Source organism: Mercenaria mercenaria, chromosome 9, assembly GCF_021730395.1.
Source record: "Mercenaria mercenaria strain notata chromosome 9, MADL_Memer_1, whole genome shotgun sequence".
Taxonomy (NCBI): Eukaryota; Metazoa; Mollusca; class Bivalvia; order Venerida; family Veneridae; genus Mercenaria; species Mercenaria mercenaria.
The window spans coordinates 35,199,600-35,222,101 of record NC_069369.1 but is presented as its reverse complement, the minus strand read 5'-3'; the positions used below and the strand labels follow the sequence as shown (position 1 = coordinate 35,222,101).

General features: G+C 33.6%; 2 protein-coding genes across 4 annotated transcripts in view; both read left to right on the top strand.

The window, feature by feature from the left end:
- Positions 1-3,232, top strand: part of LOC123546110 (transcription factor COE3-like) — a 42,356-nt gene extending 39,124 nt beyond the window's left edge. For all 3 annotated transcript variants that reach the window (XM_053551198.1, XM_053551200.1, XM_053551199.1), the window contains one exon: positions 615-3,232. In XM_053551198.1, the coding sequence (XP_053407173.1) occupies positions 615-620 (6 nt within the window). In that variant the 3' untranslated portion in view covers positions 621-3,232. The remainder of the gene's footprint in view (positions 1-614) is intronic.
- An 11,796-nt stretch (positions 3,233-15,028) lies between these two features.
- Positions 15,029-22,502, top strand: part of LOC123546896 (alsin-like) — a 103,858-nt gene continuing 96,384 nt past the window's right edge. Inside the window, exon 1 of the mRNA XM_045333534.2 lies at positions 15,029-15,142. Coding sequence (XP_045189469.2) covers positions 15,123-15,142 — 20 coding nt within the window. The 5' untranslated portion in view covers positions 15,029-15,122. The remainder of the gene's footprint in view (positions 15,143-22,502) is intronic.

Genomic DNA, 22,502 nt, shown 5'->3' with positions numbered 1-22,502 from the left:
AATGTTTGTGATTACGGAGTCCAAACGATTTTCATTATTGTTTATTTCAACAATTGTGTGCATTTTGATAATATATTGAAATACAAAGTATATTGTGTACACTTCTATACAAGACGTGGATCTTTAGCAAGAAAACATTCAACAAATATGTGAAGTGAAAAACAATTATACGAAGTGCAGACATATTTGCAAAAAAAACAACAAATATAATGCAACAATGCTCTTATTATTGTTGATTTTATATACACGTTATGAAGGGAATAAATTCTCTAATGTGATGAGAACCTGTCCGACCTTTTTTCAGATTGATCACTTACGTTGAAATTGTAAAATTGTTTTTGTGTGTAATAGTTATATGCAAGCTATTAAAGAACCTCTCTTTTTATTATTTTAAGTGCATTTCACTTTAAGAAAAGTATTCATTTTATCTGAAATGTTTATAGCATTGTTGAACAATTGCTTAATAATATTTCGCTTATTAAATTATTTCATTTGACCATTAAGACCACTTTATTGGTTAAATGTACAAGTATGAGAACAAACTAGTTAAAAACGAGTGAACTAACTTTGCATATGAACTTAACTCATTGCTTTGTTGTTTCTTTTAATTACAGGAATGAGCGGTTTAGTGGGCTCACCTTTTTCTGCTATGAATCCATTTGCTCTTCAACCATGTAATGCTCCACAACCTTATGGCAGCTCCATAGTGTCTCCGGCAAAATAAAACCTGGCACATGAATATAAACAAGGGTATAGCTTCTAATGACACGAGCTGGTCTGTAGGAAGAGCAGAAGCACGACAGACACTTAAAAAAGTGATTGTACCGTTTCATTAGCTCAATAACATTGCTGGAACACTTCCTAAAAGGCATTCCTTTGAATTCAAAGATACCTGAAACTTGACATGAAAGAAACATGAGTTGTGATCCAAAGTGTTTGGATTGGAAGATGCGGAGATAAAGATAAACAATGTGTTATATAAGAATAAGAGTGTGAATGACAGTTTACTTTTATTGACTACGAACATGGAAGTTTCATGTTCAAGGCTATAGTGCTTGCCAACAGTTGTGTTTTATTTATTAAATTAATGTTTGTTGAAGTAGTTTAGCGGAGACATTTAAAATCCGTCATTTGAAGGTGACTCGAAATACATATGGAGGCGACTGCGTTATTTAGAAACAATTTAAAGAACCTTTAACGACATTCTTCGGGGAAACACAGAATGACGCACAGGCGTAACAATGGCGGTCAGCTCGTTCTGCACGGAAAAAACGTTGAACAATTATGACTGTGAATAATTGCATAAAGTAGATGCACGTGTTTCATATTCCGATACAGGGTAGTATATTGTGAACACTGTATGAACTGTTCTACTTTCATGTCTGATAATACTGTGTTTATAAATGTACTCTCTAGAACAATGGCCATGCCTAGTCTAACAAATGTAATGTGTATGGTAAGGATTTATGTAGTTAGCCTGTCCGAAGATAAAATATATGCTTAAAGAGCAAACCAGACACCATGTTTCATTTGAAGCAAAACGTTTCCCCGGTCCTCTTATATCAGTTATAAACATAAATCACATTTAATCTGTTCTCACTACACTGATGATAATAAAAGGCCCAGACAGTCAAATCTGCCCCAGTCTGCTAAAATGTGCACTTCCCAACAAAACGACAAAAATTCACTCCCGGATTAAAAAAATTCACATGATTTCGAAATACAGTATATCAAATAATGTTTTCGCACAAACACATTGTACCTTAAAAATGCGGAAAACGTTCTTGAGGGAATAACATGTACGTTGCGTTTAGTATAGAAGATTTATGCTATTCAGGTAGATTCTTCTCCAAACAACAGCAGTCTGAAACAAGGACACACATTAGTACATTCATTAAATACTCATTCTAGTCAGACTTTGAAGTGCCAAATATATAAACGCGAAAATCACGCCCATTTTTATTTGTTTTATAAAACGTTAATTTATTGTTGATATTATTATATAGATAAATGTAGTTTTTTTCTTAAACAATATTGTGTAGAATATCCATAGATTCCAGTCATTATGATTAAATTTAATGTTTAAATGTTGTCCAGTATATATACGTACGTTACTTTATGGGTCACATCACACTCGAAAGCTGGCCTTCTCTATTCAATTTTTTCCAAGGTCACAGTTCAATTCTAAACCTTTTCTTCACAAACAAATATCAGTACCATGTATAAAGCAGAAGAAAATTGCATGGAAAAAATATATCTAGTCAATCAGTCACGCTGCAAGGCATGTCTTAGATTGTAGTTGTGTATGTTATAAAGTCTATATGATATATTCTGGTCTTACACCAGAATTGCTATGTAACTTTAGCGAAATAAGAAATCGTCAAAGATGAGAAATGTTCAGCCCGCCTATTTGAATGTTTTTGATTAGGTAAACTAGAGCCGTTGTAACAGGTCCTGATGAAATGTAACCCGATCTTGCATAGTTTGTTAAAATCAAAACACGGTGTATAAACGCGTGTAGAAATTCTATTTTCACCGTCCAAATATATAAGCAGAATCAGTTTAGTCTTTATACGATAAAAAATATCTGCTTGCTTACTTTAAAGTTGATTGAATTTTGGTATAGTTTTAAGCGCATTAAATACTTCAAATTAAAGTTGACATGTTATGTATATATACTAAGTTTCAGTTATGGACAATATACTCTATGTTATGTTTTGCTTAATATTTTATAATTTAAAAGAATCCTTTTCTAATTAGAAAACTTAATTTTTTGTGAAAGTCATTTCTGAGACAGATTCCTGGAATAACAGTGTTTAACTTTAAATTTTGGTGATTTTTTTTTTATTTATACCCGAAATTCTTTGTTTTAAATCATTGCTATTCAACTGAACTGGTTTCGTTTCGTTAATTGTTTTATATATATATCAGAATAACACTAGACAAATGTTGACAAAATCTATATTTGTCAAAAACACATTTTTACAATATATAGAAAAGAAAAGAAAGACTTAAAAACAGTGCATTTAAATTATACATGGATATTTGGCTTTCCCTCCTCAATAATTCCCCAAAGAACATTGAAATATAATTTTCTCATGAAATGTTGTAGAAAGTGCAAATGTTGCTAAGAGATCTGACATATTGATATATCTTATCTGTTTATATTATTTTATAAATTTGTTCTTGATGAAAATAAAATGAGATTATTGATTAAACTACTTCATGTTCATATTTATTTCTTTAATTCACGTTAAAATTAGAACGGCTAATTTCCTGGTTCGTTGAACCATTATTAAAGTTTTGTATATCAGTACAGAACTGAGCCCTTTCCATAAGCAACATTTTATCAAAGTTTGAATTCTACAAAAAAAAATAGTCTAAAATCTGTAAAAAGATCCTTTGGAAGCAAAGAATGCAACCAAGAAATATAATAGCAGACTCTGTTTGATTGTGTGTGTGTGTGTGTGTGTGTGTGTGTGTGTTCGGGTTTAACGTCTTTTTCAACAATTTTTCAGTCATATAAACGACGGTGTCTACTTGTAGCAGTGAGCACAATGCCCAACTTTATAGTGCTGCCTCACTGGAATATCACGACGTAGACACGTGGCATGATACCCCACCCAGTCACATTATACTGACACCGGGCTGACCAGTCCTAGCACTATCCTCTTAATGCTGAGCGCCAAGCGAGGAAGCTACTAGTACTATTTTTCACATCTTTGGTATGACGCGGCCGGGGATCGAACCCACGACCTCCCGAGTCTGTTCATGCGTGGTAATGAAATGTGCAACATCTCTCACGCCCCCTAGTACGTCTTAAGCGGAACTCTATTATAATGAATGGACTCCATGATCCCTAAGTCATTTTTCTTTGGTAGTATAAATTAGGCTTGGTGAATTTTTATCCGCTACTATATTGAAAAGTTTGTGTCTTTTTATGTTATATTTAGAAAGAATATAAACCAATATATTTTGGGGGGAAAATCTTTTAAATTTCTAAACAGGTAAAACAAAACTGGTCACAGTCCTTATGATGCCCATCATCCATTATTGACTAAAGACTGAAACGATACCCAAAAGTTTTACTGCATTTCATGCAATATTCCCTGCTGGTGGAGAGGTGTCAAAATTTTGATACCTTTGTTAAATTTGATTTTATGTCCTTGTATGTACAGTGACGCTGCTCTCTCAATAGGATGTAGTGTGTTAAATTGGCCACCCCTCTATGTAAGCTTTGTTCAGAAATTAATGATGGATATTAAATTCCATTCCTTAAATGACCTTTATCTTTTTTGTAACTATAAAATGTATGATCATATTTTATCTGTAGATTTGAAAGAACTTTGTAAAAATGCGTTGGTATAATAAAAAAAGCTGCACACCTTTGTAGATATTTGCAAATAAAACTTCAAGGGGAAGGTTAGAACCATTTTTGTACAAAAAATAGTAATGGTCTAATGTTGGATTTAAGACAATGTTGAAAATATTATTAATTACAAGCTTTCCAAAAGAGTGATGCGAAAATGCGTTTTTAAAACTAAACGCACTTTTCTCCTAGAAGCTAAGTAAAAGATGGCTGACTTGATGCTAATACACTTATTCGAAATGGAAGATGAAGGCATTAATCCATACTAGTACAATCATTATAAAGAAAGAGTAATTTCTAATATTTGAATAGAAATTGAGGCAGTTCAGTAAATAGAAAAGGAAAAGCCCACTTTTGGCTTATTTGTAAAACAACTAATTATGTAACTACCTGATGTATCAGTGTAGATTAACGGAGTTTATACTGGCTAAATGGGTAACAAAACTCCCTCTTGATCTTTTCCATGTTCCAGATGATAGAAATTTTGAAATAAAAATTATCATGAGCCTTACACAATGGTAACAAAAGGCATGATAAATAAAATAATTCTACTGTAAATATATAAAAAGCAACTGTAACGAACCATACACGCATGTATTCAATAGTATTGCTGAAGGAAGAGCAACAAGTGAAACAACATTAGAGACTGACGAGGTAGGAATAGAGATATTTTTTTTAAAAAGCAGCTTAGTTTCAGATGTCTTTGAGAACTACCTGTCATGGGGTCCTCCACATGTCCACATAGATACAATCAAAAAAAGCAGAAGGTCCAACTGTAAAGTGTTGAAGACCAAACAGGCGGTGCGTCAGAAAATTCTCGAGTCACAATCTCATTTAATGAAATGTTTCATAGTTTTACTACAGACAATAGGAGTATTCCAATGACCAAGGATCTTATCCCTCTACTAATCAGGTAGTGGTACACATTGTTGTAGAATTGTCTCTTGTTTTGGCCGTGTCTGTGATATGCAGGCTCCATAACCACAGATCCACTCTCCAAGTTCTAGTTTGTTTAGTTCTGCCCATTGTTTTCTCGTTTAGGATACAGCCATTATTTTATCTGGGTACCATACGCCGCTTTTCATGGAATTGCACTATGGCATCATTGAAGGATCCATGTGCACCGCCATATGAATACATTTGCGGATGTCTCTGAAATACATTCTTGTACTTATGCGTAAATGTTGAGTTCTGCTTAAGGGGCTATAGGGCGTGGACGGTAGCTTGCACTTCCACTACCGTCCATGAATAGGCTCAATAAAACCGAGCCTGCAACATTTTCGTTTATGTCGTGTTGGGCGACCTGTGGTTTTCCACTTTTTTATTTTAAGTAAACTAAAAGTCAGCAAAAAATTCAGTTTACGATAGGTATAGCGCTACTGAAAGTGTTTATTCGTTGTGTAATGTATGACTTCAACACAACTACAAACTTTAGCAAACATGAATTAATTGACAAATACATATCCGATAAGAAGTTGAAGGGTGTAACTGAATAAAGAGAAGTGATTTAAAAACTAGTATCCGATGTAACAGATTTTTTAACTTAAGTAAGCGAATACCTCCAACTCAAAAACGTCTTTTTAGAATACATTTACTTACTTTAAGGGGCATGATTGATGAAACAGTTGGATGGTGCGGGTCTACATTTGACAACGTTTACGTAAAGGTTTGTCAGACCCTGCTCTTAACAAGTAGAGACCTTAACGAAATCATTGATGACATAAATTATTTTGCATAATGATTGGCTTTTGTCTCCTTATAGTTTCTGTTTGATGGTATTTATGGAGCGAGACTACTAGAGTCATGATGTAATGATTCCAAGGCTGTAAAGTTTTTTAAATTAATTGAGCCGTGCCATGAGAAAACCAACATAGTGGGTGTGCGACCAGCATGGATCCAGACCAGCCTGCGCATCCACGCAGTCTGGTCAGGATCCATGCTGTTCGCTAACAGTTTCTCCAATTCCAATAGGCTTTAAAAGCGAACAGCATGGAGCCTGACCAGACTGCGCGGATGCGCAGGCTAGTCTGGATCCATGCTGGTCGCACACCCACTATGTTGGTTTTCCCATGGCACGGCTCAATTTCCTTAAACGATATACTCTGGTTGCTCCAATGGTTGATATGTCATTGAGGACACGTTCTGTTGTTTCTTTGATTTTACATATCTTTTACGACCGGGTACCTTAGCGTTAATGTTTTATTTACACTTTCTTGTCCATAAGACTGAATTTAGAGTAACTGTGAGGTTGGGCTGCTATTAACCAATCTTGTACTTGTTCGTGTACGGTGCGTTTGTTGTTTTATGTTTGTGGTTTGTGTCCGTTTTTATACTGCATTCAGTAAAGTGTTAACTTTCAAATATACATTTTTGATTTATCAAGTACTTTGTCCTAGTGTAATTCTTTCCCAGATATTAAAAGGCAGTCAATTTACATAACTTTGTGACTATTTTTGAATAACGTTGTCGAGGTTTATATTACATTGGCTTTATTAAATGCTTCATGTAGGTCTACAAATATTCTAAATGATTATCTGGAGCATATACCTTTGGCTACTCAGAACTTTTGAATATTATTCTATTTGATGTCACGGAAATTAAAAAGTACAGTGCTATGTTCTGATACCCATCCCTATCGGGATCATCCCTAGTAGATAGCAAACAAGACCTGTTTTTCCTTTGTCGTAAATATTTTTCACGTGACTGTTCTATCAGTTCTTATTTAGAACATCCGCACACGTTCTAAACATTTCAGAATATTACTCTTTTTCACTCGATTTACTAAGAGTATGTTATTGTACACAATGGTTCGAATAGTCATAAGAATCGGCCTTGGTTAACTTTCATAAAAACTTCGTGTTGTCACTTTTACGCATAAATGCTTATGACATATATTGGGAAATATTTTAATAGCTATTTTAAAGAGAAAATCAATAAGCTTTGAAACATAATGGCTGGTATCACGTGATGATTATTTACGAAGAAAAATGCATACTCCACCCTTAGTTGTTTTTCTACCATTTGCTTGTTTGCTTTCCATGCTTCCAACTGAAGTTCTTATGAATAAGATCAATTTAAATGATGCATGTTTCGCTATTTATAATTTCCCTTGACCTCTTAACTCTCCATTCCCCTATATTCCTTTAGTCCATATGTAGTCTTTTGGACAGCATTGTCAAGTGGTAATGAGGGCTTGTATCGCTTCGCTCTATTATTTTGTATCCTAATTAAACTTTGCTCATATAGCCTGGTTAGCTCTATAAAGATGCTCTCACTTCATGCAGTTTTTTATTATTTTATTTTATGCAATTTATTTGCGTGTATGCAATGTTCTTAAATATTTAATATTTGCACGCATTTTACCATAAATTGTACACAGTGACGAGGTTATCAATGAAATGCTAACTTGTTGTAAAATTTGTCTTTAGATGATTTCACTCTTGTTTTATTTGTTTTATGTCTCTATTCACTTGTTAAAAGTGCCGGTTCAAAATTGTGTTGCGTTGTCATTTTGTCTTGTCGACATTAAATAGAATTTATTTAACTTTACTTCCCCTTAACAAGTTATTCTTACTGTCAGAAAAGACGGCGCTCTTGATTATTCTGATGTTTGATAGTGACACAGGGCATATCGGAGGAAACTAGAGCTATTTATGGAGCGATTAATACCCCAAAGTACCGTTTTGCCAGAAGAAACAAAACATTTAACAATATAGCTCAATACAGGGAAGAAAATTTAGTAACATAATGTGCCCTTACCATCGTCCGTCCTAGAACAAATATTTCACGCACATCTATACTACACGGACCTTGTCATGTATGGTGGAATAATGTTTTAGTTTGAATCAATTCCATTCAGTAATAACAGAGATAGAGTGACATGTTACAAAAGTTTAACCTGAAACTCTTAGTAGAAGTGGGGCATAATGCAACGAGCGTTTCTGTTAGAGTCATGGACCCTTGCCATGCGATGTGGTTTATTATATGGAATAACTATAAGTTTGAATCAAATCTGTTAAGTAACATCAGAGAAAGAGTGAAAGTGTGTCAAAATTTTAACCTGAAATTGTACGTAAAAAGGGAAGATAATTCATGAAATAATTGTGCGAGAGTTGTGGCCTATTGTGTCATAAATTTTGTGTAATGTTTTAAGTTTGATGCAAATTAAGCAAGGAAAAAGATAAATAAAGTGAAAATGCTTGAAAACGTTATCCTGGAATTTGGACGCGGACGTTGGCACCAGCGCCTGATCTAGGGTAAGTAGAATATACATATAATCGAGCAAAGTGCGTTCTTATAATAAAGCAAAATTAAGGAAATGGGGAAGACAAAGGACATATAAGGAGAAGCATAACATATAAAACAAGTTTTATTGAAATTCCCCACTTACCGTAAATTTAATTCGTTGGACAAGACATTGTAAATGGAACAAGACCGTTGCTCACCCAGCAATAAAAGTCTCCTATAGGGAGGGGCATTTCGTCATATTTGCTACCGCAGAAACTACATTTGTAGAACTGAAACTTAATCGAAGAACCTGCATATATTCCGAATGACCCACGATCTATAAGCAAGTTTTCATGAAACACCGTTTGTACTTTTAAAGTCAAATCGGGATATGTCTCCTGTGGCTGACTGATAAACAAACAGACGAACTATCAGATGGACGATCAGACAAACGAATGCTCACAACAGAATGATGAATATATTCTATATACTGCTTTCTACAAATGCCCCATGTTTCATAAAAAATGTATTCAGAATACACCATTTGTGACTGACAGAAGGACACAGACAATAACAGGGAAATAAAATAATGTGCATGTTCTATTCTATGTATTAAGTTTCATGAAAGTATTTCTTGTACTCTTTATGTTAACGCATGATCCACTAATGTCGTATTTTAGACTATTTGTTGCCATAGAAACCACATGTGTTGCCATAGCAACAAAATAAAAGAATGTACATATTCTCTATAATATATTGCAATCTGTCCCTTATAAAGGTTTTCAGATCACATCACAAGTTATCGCAAGATTTGTAGAACCGACGGACTAAGGGTGGACAATCAGGGCTGGGGCAAACCGGAGGTTCCCTCCGGTACAGCGCCGTTAGGAGGCTAATACAAACTCCCTGCAGCGATTACTTCCCCTTTCGGTACATAAATCACTGCAATCACAAGTTGTTTAACCAGATTTGCTGTTTTGTTTAATTGCATTATTCGCATCTAGATGGTAATATTCGCGCACATAATTGTTCAAATAACAAATTGAAATATTTTTGTCAAATATATCTATTGGACTTTTGACAAATGAAACAGGCTGCCGGAAATTGTTTCTTTGGCGTCTACACTATATTTTACAGTGTCATGTGACTTTTTCATCGTCACGTGGTATCTTGTGAAATGCACGCAAGGGAAAGTAACTGCTGTGAGGAGCTTGGAGGCTAATAATGTGTAGCCAAACACCAGGTCAGTCAGAGGTGTCAGTACACCATTGCATTCCATTATTAATCCGAAGTTAAGGCAACAAGTGTGGGGACTACTAAGCAAGATGCAAGACAGAAAATCGGATACATCCATTCTTTTATGTGTAAAAACGTCATGGAGTAGTCCAGGAAAGCACAGCTTTGTGTCATTTAAATAAACTTTTTTAAATATTTGATTAAAATGAATACTGTGTTTAATTTTCCATCTTTTATATATTATAAACCTGCATTATCATGTTTTAAGAAGTATTTTGAGGCTTGCATTGTATTTCTAACGATTTATATAAAACTTTGTGGAGTGTTTATGAAAATCGAAACTTATTGTTTGACGACACAATGACCAATATAAAGTTATGATAAATAAATACCGTACAAATCAACTTGAAGGAAAAACAAACTGGTGACTGTACTCAATTGCATACAAAAGTTATCTCACGGTAATTTGGCACTATTTTCTGCGACACGTGACTCGGTCCCCGAAGCATGCGCAGTGAGCAAGAACAGATCATAAAATATGCATGCGCCTTCCATAGGACATATCCTCATTCAATCATGTAGCCTTTCGGCATATGGTATGCCATATTAAATGCGTATAATGGCAGTGATATTGATAGATCCGAGTACAGGCATGTGAATATTTTATGACGAAAACCAAACTAATTACTTTTTCTGCAGTTATGATGTTTCTGTTGCCGTTAATGCAATGAAACGATTCCGACTCAATGAATTGGCTTTTGAGTATAAAATGACATTTATAGTAAAAGCCCTGGTCCATTTGTTTTATTAATCGGAAAGATATTTTCCTCGTGTTTTTTTATTTGAAATGCCGCATGATTACAAGGAAATTCTTCAGTCATTGATATTTGACAACATAATTTTAGAGAAGAGTTGTATATATAAATAGCACACTTAGGAAATGAGAATATTCGCTAGTGTGCGTATAGGAATAGGATGGGATGGCTGCAGTACTTTATGCTGTAAGTTTTACATCATTGCTAAGGTCTAGAAGCATTAAACGGGGTTTTTGCGTGCCTTCATCTACCCTTTACGTCTTCTCCCCTTGCAACATTTATTTTAATAAAAGTGATTAACGTCTTTGTTTATTACATTTTGGAAAATTTGCTTCAGTCTGCTATTTTAATGAACTCGGCTCCCCTTTTTGAATTCTTAATGTGTCCCTGGAATTTAAGTGACAATAAAATATGTATTCTATAATTCGTATTACAAAAATCAAGAAATCATTATTGAAAGGACATGAATTAGTAATACCAAATGTCGATTATTCACTGATTAATTTATCGTTTTCAAAAAATATCTTCGTACTATACAATAATTTATGAGCGTTGCTGTACGCTTAATATATTATGCTTTTTAATAGAATGTCATTTTGCCATGATATTGATTTGGTATTTCATTTTTATGTCATGTGGTGTTGTCAACATTTATTTTGTAAGGATTTCAGTCAACATCATTTTTGTTATTAGCGATTATAATTCGTAACAGATCTTCTTTGATTAAAAATTATAAAGGCAACTGTTGTTAATAAGGGAAGTTATCCAGACAAATATTGACACCACTTTGTTGTAGGGTTACTCAAGCTTGATTAACAAAGTAAAAATATTTTCATGAATAATACTATTAATACTAAAAACGTGCATAACATACCTCGTATTACGGGACACAAAAATAAGTATAATCATTCTTATGGCATGTGATAAACGTTTCTTTTTTTCGAGATTCAGTACAGACTGCCTTAGAACATTGAATCAAAGATCAATTCTCAGATTTCATTGAAAATGGACCGTATTGAAAATGGTCGAATTTACTGGATCTTGCATTTTAACCAGACTGTGTTGATTTGTGAATTTACATTATCATTTCTAAATCTTGCACTGACGTAGTTAACTATTCATGCATTGAAATATGTTTGCAATTATTTTATTTTATCATGTTTATTTAGTATAATATTCTAATGTTTACACATTTTTATGTTTTGAGAATTTGGATCTTTGATTAAAATCCATTTTCAATAAGGTAAAACCTTACTGTGGAAACAATGGGTAACACTAAATTATAGGTACTTTCGTGCTTCAGCTCACTTTATTACCATAGACTTTCTTTTTTCTATTCGTGATTTAACCATAACTCAAAGGAGTGCATAGTCGAGTCATTTTAGAGCATTATATATTGTATAAGTTTTGTATGATTATTCATTTAATTATGGCATGCTGTGAGAGGATATCTGTTTGTTTGTTTGTTTGTTTGTTTGTAAGTTTATTTTAGTCGCCACTTGTAACCCATATGGGCAGCTCTTCCAGAAGACTATAATGTTAGTGGGAAGATAGTGCAAGATACAGCAGACGCTCCAATTCTAGAAGCTTCCCATGTTCTTTAGCCTACCAGGTGTAAAGCACCCATACACGAGACCCTTATTCCAATGTTCTTATTTTTATTTGGAGGAGCGGGAGCTCGAACTCAATATCCCTGCTTTCGTAGTCAGACAGTGGTACCACTGGAGCATTGCATCCGCATATATAATCCGTAATACAAAGGAATTTGTTAGTTAGGAATAGGACAATTCGGGTATGAGAATTTATTAAAACGTAATGTACACGAGTTCATAAAAGTTCGGACACACATGTCTTGTTTAACCTTTTTTCAGTCTTCTTCTTCGTCTTCTTCTTTTTCTCCTCCTCCTCCTTTTTCTTCTTCTTCCAAAGACTGGCCAACTTCAACTGTCTGAAGACTATTGCCAGAGTGCGCATAAGAGAGAAAATTAGTCAAAAAGGTGAGAGCATGTAATCGAAGGAAGTTAGAAATCTTTCATACCCTTTTGGTTTGGTTTTTACCCAGACGTAAAGTTTACTGCAGGCTAACTACTGTGAGATAAGATGACCTTGGCTGAGTCAATGTTCACTCCAGCAAAATCATGCAACCCAAGGCTGTTCCCTATTTCTAAAGCTATATATATCTTCAATTTAGACAAACGCCTCAATAGCTCAGTGGTAGAGTGTCCGCTTTGGGGTTCGATCCCCGGTCGCGTCATATCAAAGTCGTAAAAAATGGTTCTGGTAGCTCCCTTGCTTGGCACTTAGCATTTAAAAAGGGTTGTACCAGGAGGTAAAATAAGCACAGGTAAGTACTAGTTTGTCGAAAAAGAGCTTTGTAGCTCATGTTATATATGTTGATTTTATGCGACCTTAAATAAAGCTTACCTTTACCTTTTACCTTAACTCGTGTAGATATAGACACTGACGCTCGCGTCAGCAGACAAAGAGAGAAAAGAGTGAAAGTTTAGAAAGAGGGAATATATTCAGGTTGTATTAAAGAACAAGTTAAAAACAGAGCAGGTTTCTAAGGAGACACGTGTTCAACCATGCAAACTGCTTGACTGAACTGACTGGCTCTAAGTGATACAATATTCTCAGGGAATGGGTTCCAGTGGACAGTAGTGCGAGGGGAAAATGAACGCTTATAGAAATCTGAATTTGTTTAAATTCGTCTGTAGGTCATAGAGAGGACAGACGACCTGTCATTTTAATTGGGAATAGATAGGGTTCAGTCGGGATGGCAACTAGATTATGGGTAATGTTACAAAGCATAACTAGTCCTTGGTCAGTACAACAGAGGCTAGTCGTCTCCAGTTTTAAGTGGAGATAGTGGAAGTTACACTGGAAGCTGCTCATTGACCATCGAGCAGACCTTCTTTGCACATACTCAATTCGTACAATTCCAGCAGCACTTGTGTGGTATATAACCAGACTGAGGAGCAGTACTAAAGCTGGGCCCTCACAAGTGTCATGTGTGCTGTTGATTTTAGTTTGACTGAGTGAGCTTTGATGTGCGTATGAGGAATCGTAGTGACTGATTTGCTTTTAATGTGTTTGTACCATGATAATCAGATTAGTCTGGCATTTCTGTAGCAAAAGTAACACAGAAAAAAATGGAAAAAATTCAATATAGAGCTCTTAGGATTGTTTTTGACGATTTTTCTTCTTCATATGACACATTACTAAATAAAGTTAATATGACATCACTTCATTTAGGTAGGCTCAGAACTATTGCCACTGAAACTTTTAAATTAATTCACAACAAGTCATCAGAAAATTTAAGATCTCTAATAAATGTCAAAGATTCTTCTTATAATTTCAGGTATGTAAATATGTTAGAAGTCCTCAGGGTGAAGACTGTCAGGTATGGCAAAAATACATTTAGGTTTGAGGCTGTCAGGGTGTGGAACAGTCTGCCAAATGAAATCAGGACCACTGATAACTACAAGGAATTTGTCAGACTGATCCGCACCTGGACTGGCCCCAAATGCAAATGTGCCATGTGTTTTTAGTTTTGCTTTATTTGCTTCCCCTGTGTGTCTTAGGTTTTTTTGTTTGCTTTTCTGTTGTTTGTTTGTTCTTTTTTTTTGTAGTTTGCTTGCTTTGTCATCTGTAATGCATGTATTGGTATTGTATAATACCAATGGTTTTAAATGTAACTTCTAGTTCTGTATGTGTAACCCTTTGTTTTCTTTTCCTTTTTAGTTTTAGTTACAGAATGCTACATGCTGGTGATACAAATGTTTTCCTCAGCTGTTTTTAATAGTTTTTAAATGTCTGTTGTAAAATGTGACTCTTCTTATTATTTTTTTTGTGTAGTGTCAGCTAATCTTTTTTTATGTTGCTTTAAATGTGTTCTAATCTGTATGTGGCAAATTGCTTGCCTTTTCCTTTTATTTGCTGGTACCTATGTGCTTTTGTTTTAATATGCTGTAACATGTATGTGATAATTTGTGATTTGTTTATCAGTTGTTTTATTTGTCTTAATGTGCTTTAATATGTATGCTTTTTATTACAGCTGTTTTACTTATGTTTGGCTTATTTACATGTGTTTGTCGGAAAATAGCTTTAAGCTAGTGTTATATGTTTTATACTTATCCGACGTTAAATAAATCTTCTTGTATCTTGTATCTTGTAGTCATTTAATATTGTGACGTGAAGATATTAAAATTACTGATATTTTGCTCCCGGTTAATTAGCACTGTAGCAACTTGATCAACATTCAAAACTGATCTAGAATTTATTTTACTTATACGCGTGCGTCGTCGTTCTTTTACACTGTGTACAACTTCACTTAGGCCCATATAATTATGTACAGATCAGTCAATAGTGCCGCTACATTCTTTTCGTCTTTAAAGAATCTTTTCGCTGCATTAGGACAACAAGCGTCCAAAGACGCAGAAGAAATGATCGATGGATTTTAGCCTTTGATTACGATGGAAAAGAAGGATAAAAAGTAATAGAGTTAATTCAAATTTACTGTAGATAATATTATTCAGTTACAGAGGCTTAGTTTTTATTAATTCTGCATATCATTTATCGAAACTCTATTTGAAATGTAAAAGTTTCGGACAGTCATTTTTCGGATATGAGACATTTAAATTTTGTTAGAAACTTACCGTTACGACGGTTTCCATACACATTTTATAAAACGATTTGGGCAAAGACAACCTTATCTTAGTTTCAATCTGTGCACATTAATTCATACCGATTCTTGAGATTTTTTGTCAGCAAAAATTCTCTAAATATTATTTCCTGTTCTGTGAAAGTAATGAGACACTGTAGAATCAACAGTGAACATCAGTTTTACACAGTACTAGCCCTTTTTAAAGTACTTCTAATTATTTGCCATTTTGCTGTTTATTCACTATTTGATGATTATCTTAAATTCATTTTATTCATGTATGTGTTTGTGTAGAGCATTTCCACTTTTGTTGTAGCATTGACCACTTAAGTGCAATATATATCATTGTCTTCACAAGTTGCTTAACCCAGTGTGCTTTTTCGTTGTGGCATATAATTAAAATGTAATTTGTCGCTGCTAGGAGAGGTGTTGTTTTCAGTGTAATTTAATAAAATCTGCCAGATGCTGCAATAAAAAGCTTTGATGAGTTCTTCTCAGGTTCTTGAAGGTGCTAGGGGATGGGTTGTGGCAGGAATAATGGGGTACCCCACTTCTGAGTGGAAAAATTATTGAAGTTTGACTGTAAAATGGTGCATTCTGGAAGAACAGTAATGGGTATCTTACAGGAAACTTAAGGGAAAGAGACTTTGTTATGCTCTGAAGAGAAAAGAACATTTTAGAAGTTAACAATTTAATACAACAATACTAAATGTTACTTCAGTTTCATAGGCTGAATGTCTCATAAGATTCACATCTGATATGTCAGGTCAGCTCAACAAATTAAATCTGTGTTTATCTAGGCCTTTCAGGCTTTCAAAGTGTCATTCGGAAACGAATCTGTTGGAAGTTGAACTCTGTAATGTCTTGTCCTTGTAGTGACACTGTCAGAACAGCATTCAATGCTTTGTTAGTGAGGAAAGCCCTTGGGTGGTCTTGATGCTTGTTAGAGCATTGAATCCTCTTTCACAGTCTGAAATACAGAAATTTGATTTCACCAGCATGACGAGTATTATAATAAATGTTATAAGGTGAAGAGAAAGTCCCGTTAAGTTAGATTAAAACTGATATTGAACATTTACGGTATACTTCAAAATTGCAGCATCATTTTTTCATGTTGTAGAGTTGTAGATAAAATACTGATCTTACGCTGTTGTTTGTAACAAACAGTTAATACTATTAAACTTTAACTTAATTCAAAGTGTATACAACAGATTTATATACCAGCAGTGGATAAAGGAAATATAAAGCAAACAGCTCTTTTGCAGTGTCTGGTGCATCCTCAATTTCTCTTGCTAGTGTGGACAGGGATATACTGCTGCAATATTTATCTATACTATTCTAATCTTGTATTTTGTGATATCCTTGAAAAATTTAAAGATATCACTATAAGCAGTCATAGACCATTATTTGAAACTTATATATATATAATATTATTTCTTCAATAAAAAGGGTTTGAAGAGACATTTTCAGAACAGTTTGAATTATCAAAATATCTTTTCTAGATCAAAAGTTGCAGCATTTTAAGTGTTGTAATTTACAGCCATCTTTAAGAGTTTTTTTCTTCAGGACTATAAATCCTTAGTCTATAAGTTATTTTGACACAACAATACCAATTTAGATATTTTTTCACTATTTTATATGAATCTTTTTTGTAGTTTTTGATCTATTTTTTTCAAATTTGGTGCTCTAATGTAATTTTTCTGCCTTTCATTTTATCTTTTTATGTAATCCTTTTTTTATGAATCTTCAGCATCAGTGGGTATATATAGATAAAATAAAACAAAGTATAAATTCACACAGACTTTGCAAAAAAAATGTTTTTATATGAATGCATACATTGCCCCTAAAAAATCTGAATGAAAAAGTTATTAAATATTACACACATACAAAGCTAAAAGAAACAATTATTTCTCCATTGTGCAGAAAAGGTGAGTCATTAATGATTAAGAAAAAAATTATAATTTAGAAAGTTTGCTAAATTTTAACATCACTGAAACAGTACCAGTATTTGTTCTGGTGAAATTCAGAGTTGGCAATTACCTTTCATGTTTTAATCAATTAAGGACTGAAAAAAAAATCTTTTTGTTCCAAGACATTTCAAGGATGCCTAGATTTGCAACAATTTGAAAACTTCTGATGACTGACAGTTTTCTTCCTCTGCCCATTTTGATTGATCAGTCTTAAAATTTATGAGTGGTATAATTTAAATTTCAAATATTATGAAAGTTAGGAGGAAATATGTCTAGGGGTACGGGAGACAATCAAAATCCCCTTGATCAAAATCCCCTCCACTGAAAAATGACAGGGTGTTACAAAATCCCCTTCATACTTCTGCAGGGGGTATCATAATCCCCTCTGTGATTTTTACTTATTTCATCAAATTCAAATACAACTATATACAACTTAAAAGTCTATTGCATGAAGCACGTAAATACAATGCCTTTAGAAAACATAATATAATTTGGAGCACTGATATCTATATATCTATAATGTTAATCACAGAGGGGATTATGATACCCCCTGCAAATGTGTGAAGGGGATTTTGTAACACCCAGTCATTTTTCAGTGGAGGGGATTTTGATCAAGGGGATTTTGATATACACTCTAGGAGTACAGATCCACACCTCTAGAACCTGATTCTAGAGGTACAGACAAGTACATCTAGAGAACCCTGTTAGGGATTGTCTATGAGTATGGACCTCCTTTTTCCATATATTGCAGGATATTCAAATCTTTAATTTGGTTACAAGTGAAATATCAAATAGGATTTAGTAAATATTCACCTAAACCTTGAATCTAAATATTTCACAGATACCAGCATTCACTTGATTGTATACATGTTCGTTCAAAACAGAATTAACCGAGGAACACTAAATAAATATATACTGCTCTGTGCCTATTAAATTATTTGTAAAATAAACCATTGGTAAAAGATAAACAAGGGTATAATTAAATGTAATGAATTATATTTGAAATTCAGCTGAAACTTTATAAAAACCAACTTTATGATATGACATGCACCCACTTATGGTATCATTTAACCAATACGCAACAGTTTTCTATATAATCAGTAAAGCACGAATTGTTTGTGAAATCTTCTCAACCAATTTTAATGATAATAGTGTCAATTTGAAGCTAAAACACTGAATTAATAAAATATGTACAGGATTGTAATACCAAACAGACAGATTCCCTACAGAATTGGCTGAACTTTGTCTTTTCACTTAAAAAATGCAGAGTACGTACACAAGACCTTGATTTGGTGTCACATCCAAAATACTATTAAAGGCCTAGATTCACAACTATATAAGTGTCCCCCCCCCCCCCCCCCCCCCCAAATCCAATATACAACTCCCATCTTATCTGCTGCTTATCAGCGATTATGTAATAGCAACTGATTAGAGGGCAATTAGCACAGCAGGGACCCCAACTAGACCATGAAGATGTGTGCAGTGGAGTTGAAAGAAATTAATTTTTCTTCAGTAAATGTGGAATGATAATATTAATAATTGTTATTTTGATATTATGTATATGATAATAACTGTTACTTTAATGTTATAATAATGATAATAATAATAATAGAAATAATTATAATTATTATTATCATTATTATTATGATTATTATCATTATATTATCATTAGTATATTATTATCATTATTATATTACAAATATGATGATTAAAGATACAGTAATAATATTTAAAAATAATAATGATAATAAAACACAAGTATACTGAAAACTTCCTGAGTTCTTTGTGCTGACAAACAATATTTTTCGATTTTGAAATTGATTTTCATGTATTCATGTAATCAACATTATTTGAATATAGAATTATTGTGTTCCATCTATACTCAATTTTCATTTTCAGTATGTTGACAAAAGGGACTTTTTCATGCTTTGCTTTGTAACTTTGAAATTCACGTTCTGTTTTCAATTTAGACAAATGTTATTTACATTATTCTGCAAGCTTTAGATGAATGAAAGTCACATTTTTCAGAAATATCACAATTCTCCAGACAGTATTTAAAAAAAGTAAAAACTTGCATGTTTCTTTAAGTAAGTTTCTCATTATTTCATTATTGTGAAAATAAGTTTCTGATTATTTTATTATTGTGTTTGATCAACAAATATTTTTCTTTACATAGAAATGCCAAAAAAACTAGTATAACTTTAAAAGTTATCATTTATTCATTAATTTAAAATAAATTACATTGTTTCCCCTTCTCACTAATAGATACACTTGTAAGGTAGACTGACTCTCCAATAAACGATGACCCTTGTTTATTGGAGCCATACTGTGATGGTCATTAGCCCCCAGCTGTGCTGGTGAAGACAAAAATCCCTTGGCCCACTGCCAAAATCTAGGCCTTTAACGATTTTTGTGTGGAAAATGCAGTTTCCCTTTGAAAACACAACTGTCCTGTCCAATCTGATCCACTGTGACTCTGCACACCACTCAGAACTACCTTTTTCACCCTGCATACTCAAACCCCTCTGCCTGTTACTATGGTTATATCACTCCTGCCACTTATGTATATTTAACTAAAATTTCTGCGATATCTGGGATAATATTGTTGAACATTTTACATGAAGTTACACATTTTGAATGCACAGTATTTTTCTATACGCACTGTTCAAATGTATTATGCTTACTCTGGGAAATGATTTGATAAAGAGAAGTGTTAAAAGCATTCATTTGTCAAAGAACAGAGTTTCTCAGCTTTCAAATATTACATTCTATGAATTGACTGTATGCTAAAATGCATTTAAAATAAGTCTATATCATTTACAGACTGCCAATTTGTTCAATCCAATTTAGTGAGTTTCAGAAGTAAAATTTGTTATCTTTCCATGCAGACAGTAGCTATCTTTGTGGAACATAATTGTTTCAACATTCAACAGATACATTTACTCAACTCCATTAAATGTAATATTTTCGTTAGGAACAACTGTTACAGTAATATGTACCAAGAACCCGTTTAAAATGTATAATTTAATTTTTCAAAATTTAAGTTTCAAAGGCAAACAAAATACTTCATAATTATGTAGCTGTATTAAGATACAATTGACTGTCTAACTTTGTTCCCTTGAACACAGATCGTTTGATTACCTCTCTTCACTTGAACTCCACATCCGGTACTGGCAGAATCACCCAGATCACTGAAACACGTATGACTTGAACTCCATCCCAGTTCAAACGATTATATTATGGATTAATGTAGATAGCCCTTTTTGCTCCAGCAACAGTATGTGTGAGTCTAATCCTTTCAGTAGTGCAAACTTTTTACACCTGATGAAACTGGCAATGATCAAAAAAAGGTTAAAGGGACTGGACTCCATGAGATTTTGTTCTTTAAATATCTTTAAAAAAGTGAAATTAAGAAAAAAGCATGTCTGATTCGGGAATTGAACCTGGACCGACTAAGCAATAAAACTTTTTCCACCATCCTTAACCCTTAGCCTGCTGGCGGCAGATGATTCTGCCTTTGCGACCAACCATGCAGTCTGATCAAGGTCTGCACTGTTCGCTATTCAGTCAGTAAATTTTCAGTGCAAACCCCTTTGAATAATAAATGGTATGGTCCATATTGAAAGATGGACCAGTCCATTATAGAAATACAGCAGGGTAAGGGTTAATCAGTACAGCACGGTGGAATTAGGACTAAAAGGGCACAAAATATAATGTTTTATCATTAAGACAGTTTACCTCTGGTAAGGGGTAGTTTACCTTTAGCACCCTGTACAAACACTTTTAAATTTTGAATGGAAAAATGAGTAAAAACAACTTGTTCAGGTGTTTCCATAACATACGGGACCAGTTCCTTAAGAAATGTAGCAATAATTCCCTGATATCTAAAGATTTCCTGCTTTTTTTTGTTGTCGCAAGATCTGGAGTTCAATTCCTTTAAAATGCCTATAATTTGATTATATCGGCTAACCATACTGGTAGATGGTTTTTGACCTTTAGAAATATTTTAACTGAAGTTTAGTATTCAAAAAGTATTTAGTTGTATACAATTGAAAAACATCTGTGATTGACATTTTTAGCTACATGTATTGTGAGTTCATAAAATTTTTAAACTTCTAAATTTCAGAAATGCAAAAATAAAATTTTAACATTATCACAGTCTATTTTCAACCTTGCACAGGATTAAGTATAAATCTCTATAGTAAAACCCAAACCTATTAGTTCAAATAAACGAAGTTTGACTGTATTTAATATGAGACCATCAGAAATTTCATATACAATTTGATAGCAGTGATGAAGATTACTCTGTTTGTACTTTCAAGTAAATTGAGTTGAGTTCTTTCCCTTTATCCAGTATAAAAGATTAAACTTGTATTGCAAAAAGAACTTTAAATGATCTTTTGCTCTTCTTTCTCCATAGCATTTTAGGGATGCAGAACATTCTGTTGTTGTGCATGCACACTGATTTAGGGAGGGCTTTTCGCTAAATATTTTTGTTTTTATAATGCTATATTTTGTGCTCCATTTTGAACATATGTATGAAGAATGTATACGTAGGCACTTTACAAGTACTATAAAGGCTTAAAACAAGATGAATTAAGATGTAAGTTTTCTTTGAATTAATCAGGGTCATTTATTAAATCTGTTGGACCGATTTTTTTTTGTAAATTGAAGTAGTCTTTTGATGTGTATTTATTAGTAACTTTGTCGCCATCTATAGCCTATATTGTACATACCAAAGTAAATCAATTGGATACAATTTGATTTTATCAGGTTGAATGGTTTGGCAAGGGTAAAATATTTTAATGAAGAACAGCCCAGTTTATTTAGACTGTGTCCATAGATGATTGCTCAGCTTGATTTCATATACCTTCGGGATAGGAGAAAATGTATTAAAGGGAAGGTCATGTCACAGTGATTTCATTATGGTTCTGTACCTCTTTACACTTGGAATAAACTGATTATGACCTTGTATACAGAACATACCTATTGTCATTGAAGATTGATAATGGTACTAAAAAATTTAGCCAGTGTACTGTAAATGGGGTACTGTTTAAGCTTTAGCTGGTGATTTCATGGTCTGCAGCCTCATTTGCAGTTTTAACCCTTATTATGCTGGACACGATAGAGTCTGCCTTTGCGACCAGTGTGGATCATGATCAACCTGCACGTGCCTTGATATCATGTGTTATTTTTTTCGTTCGTTGGGATTTCTTGGCCTT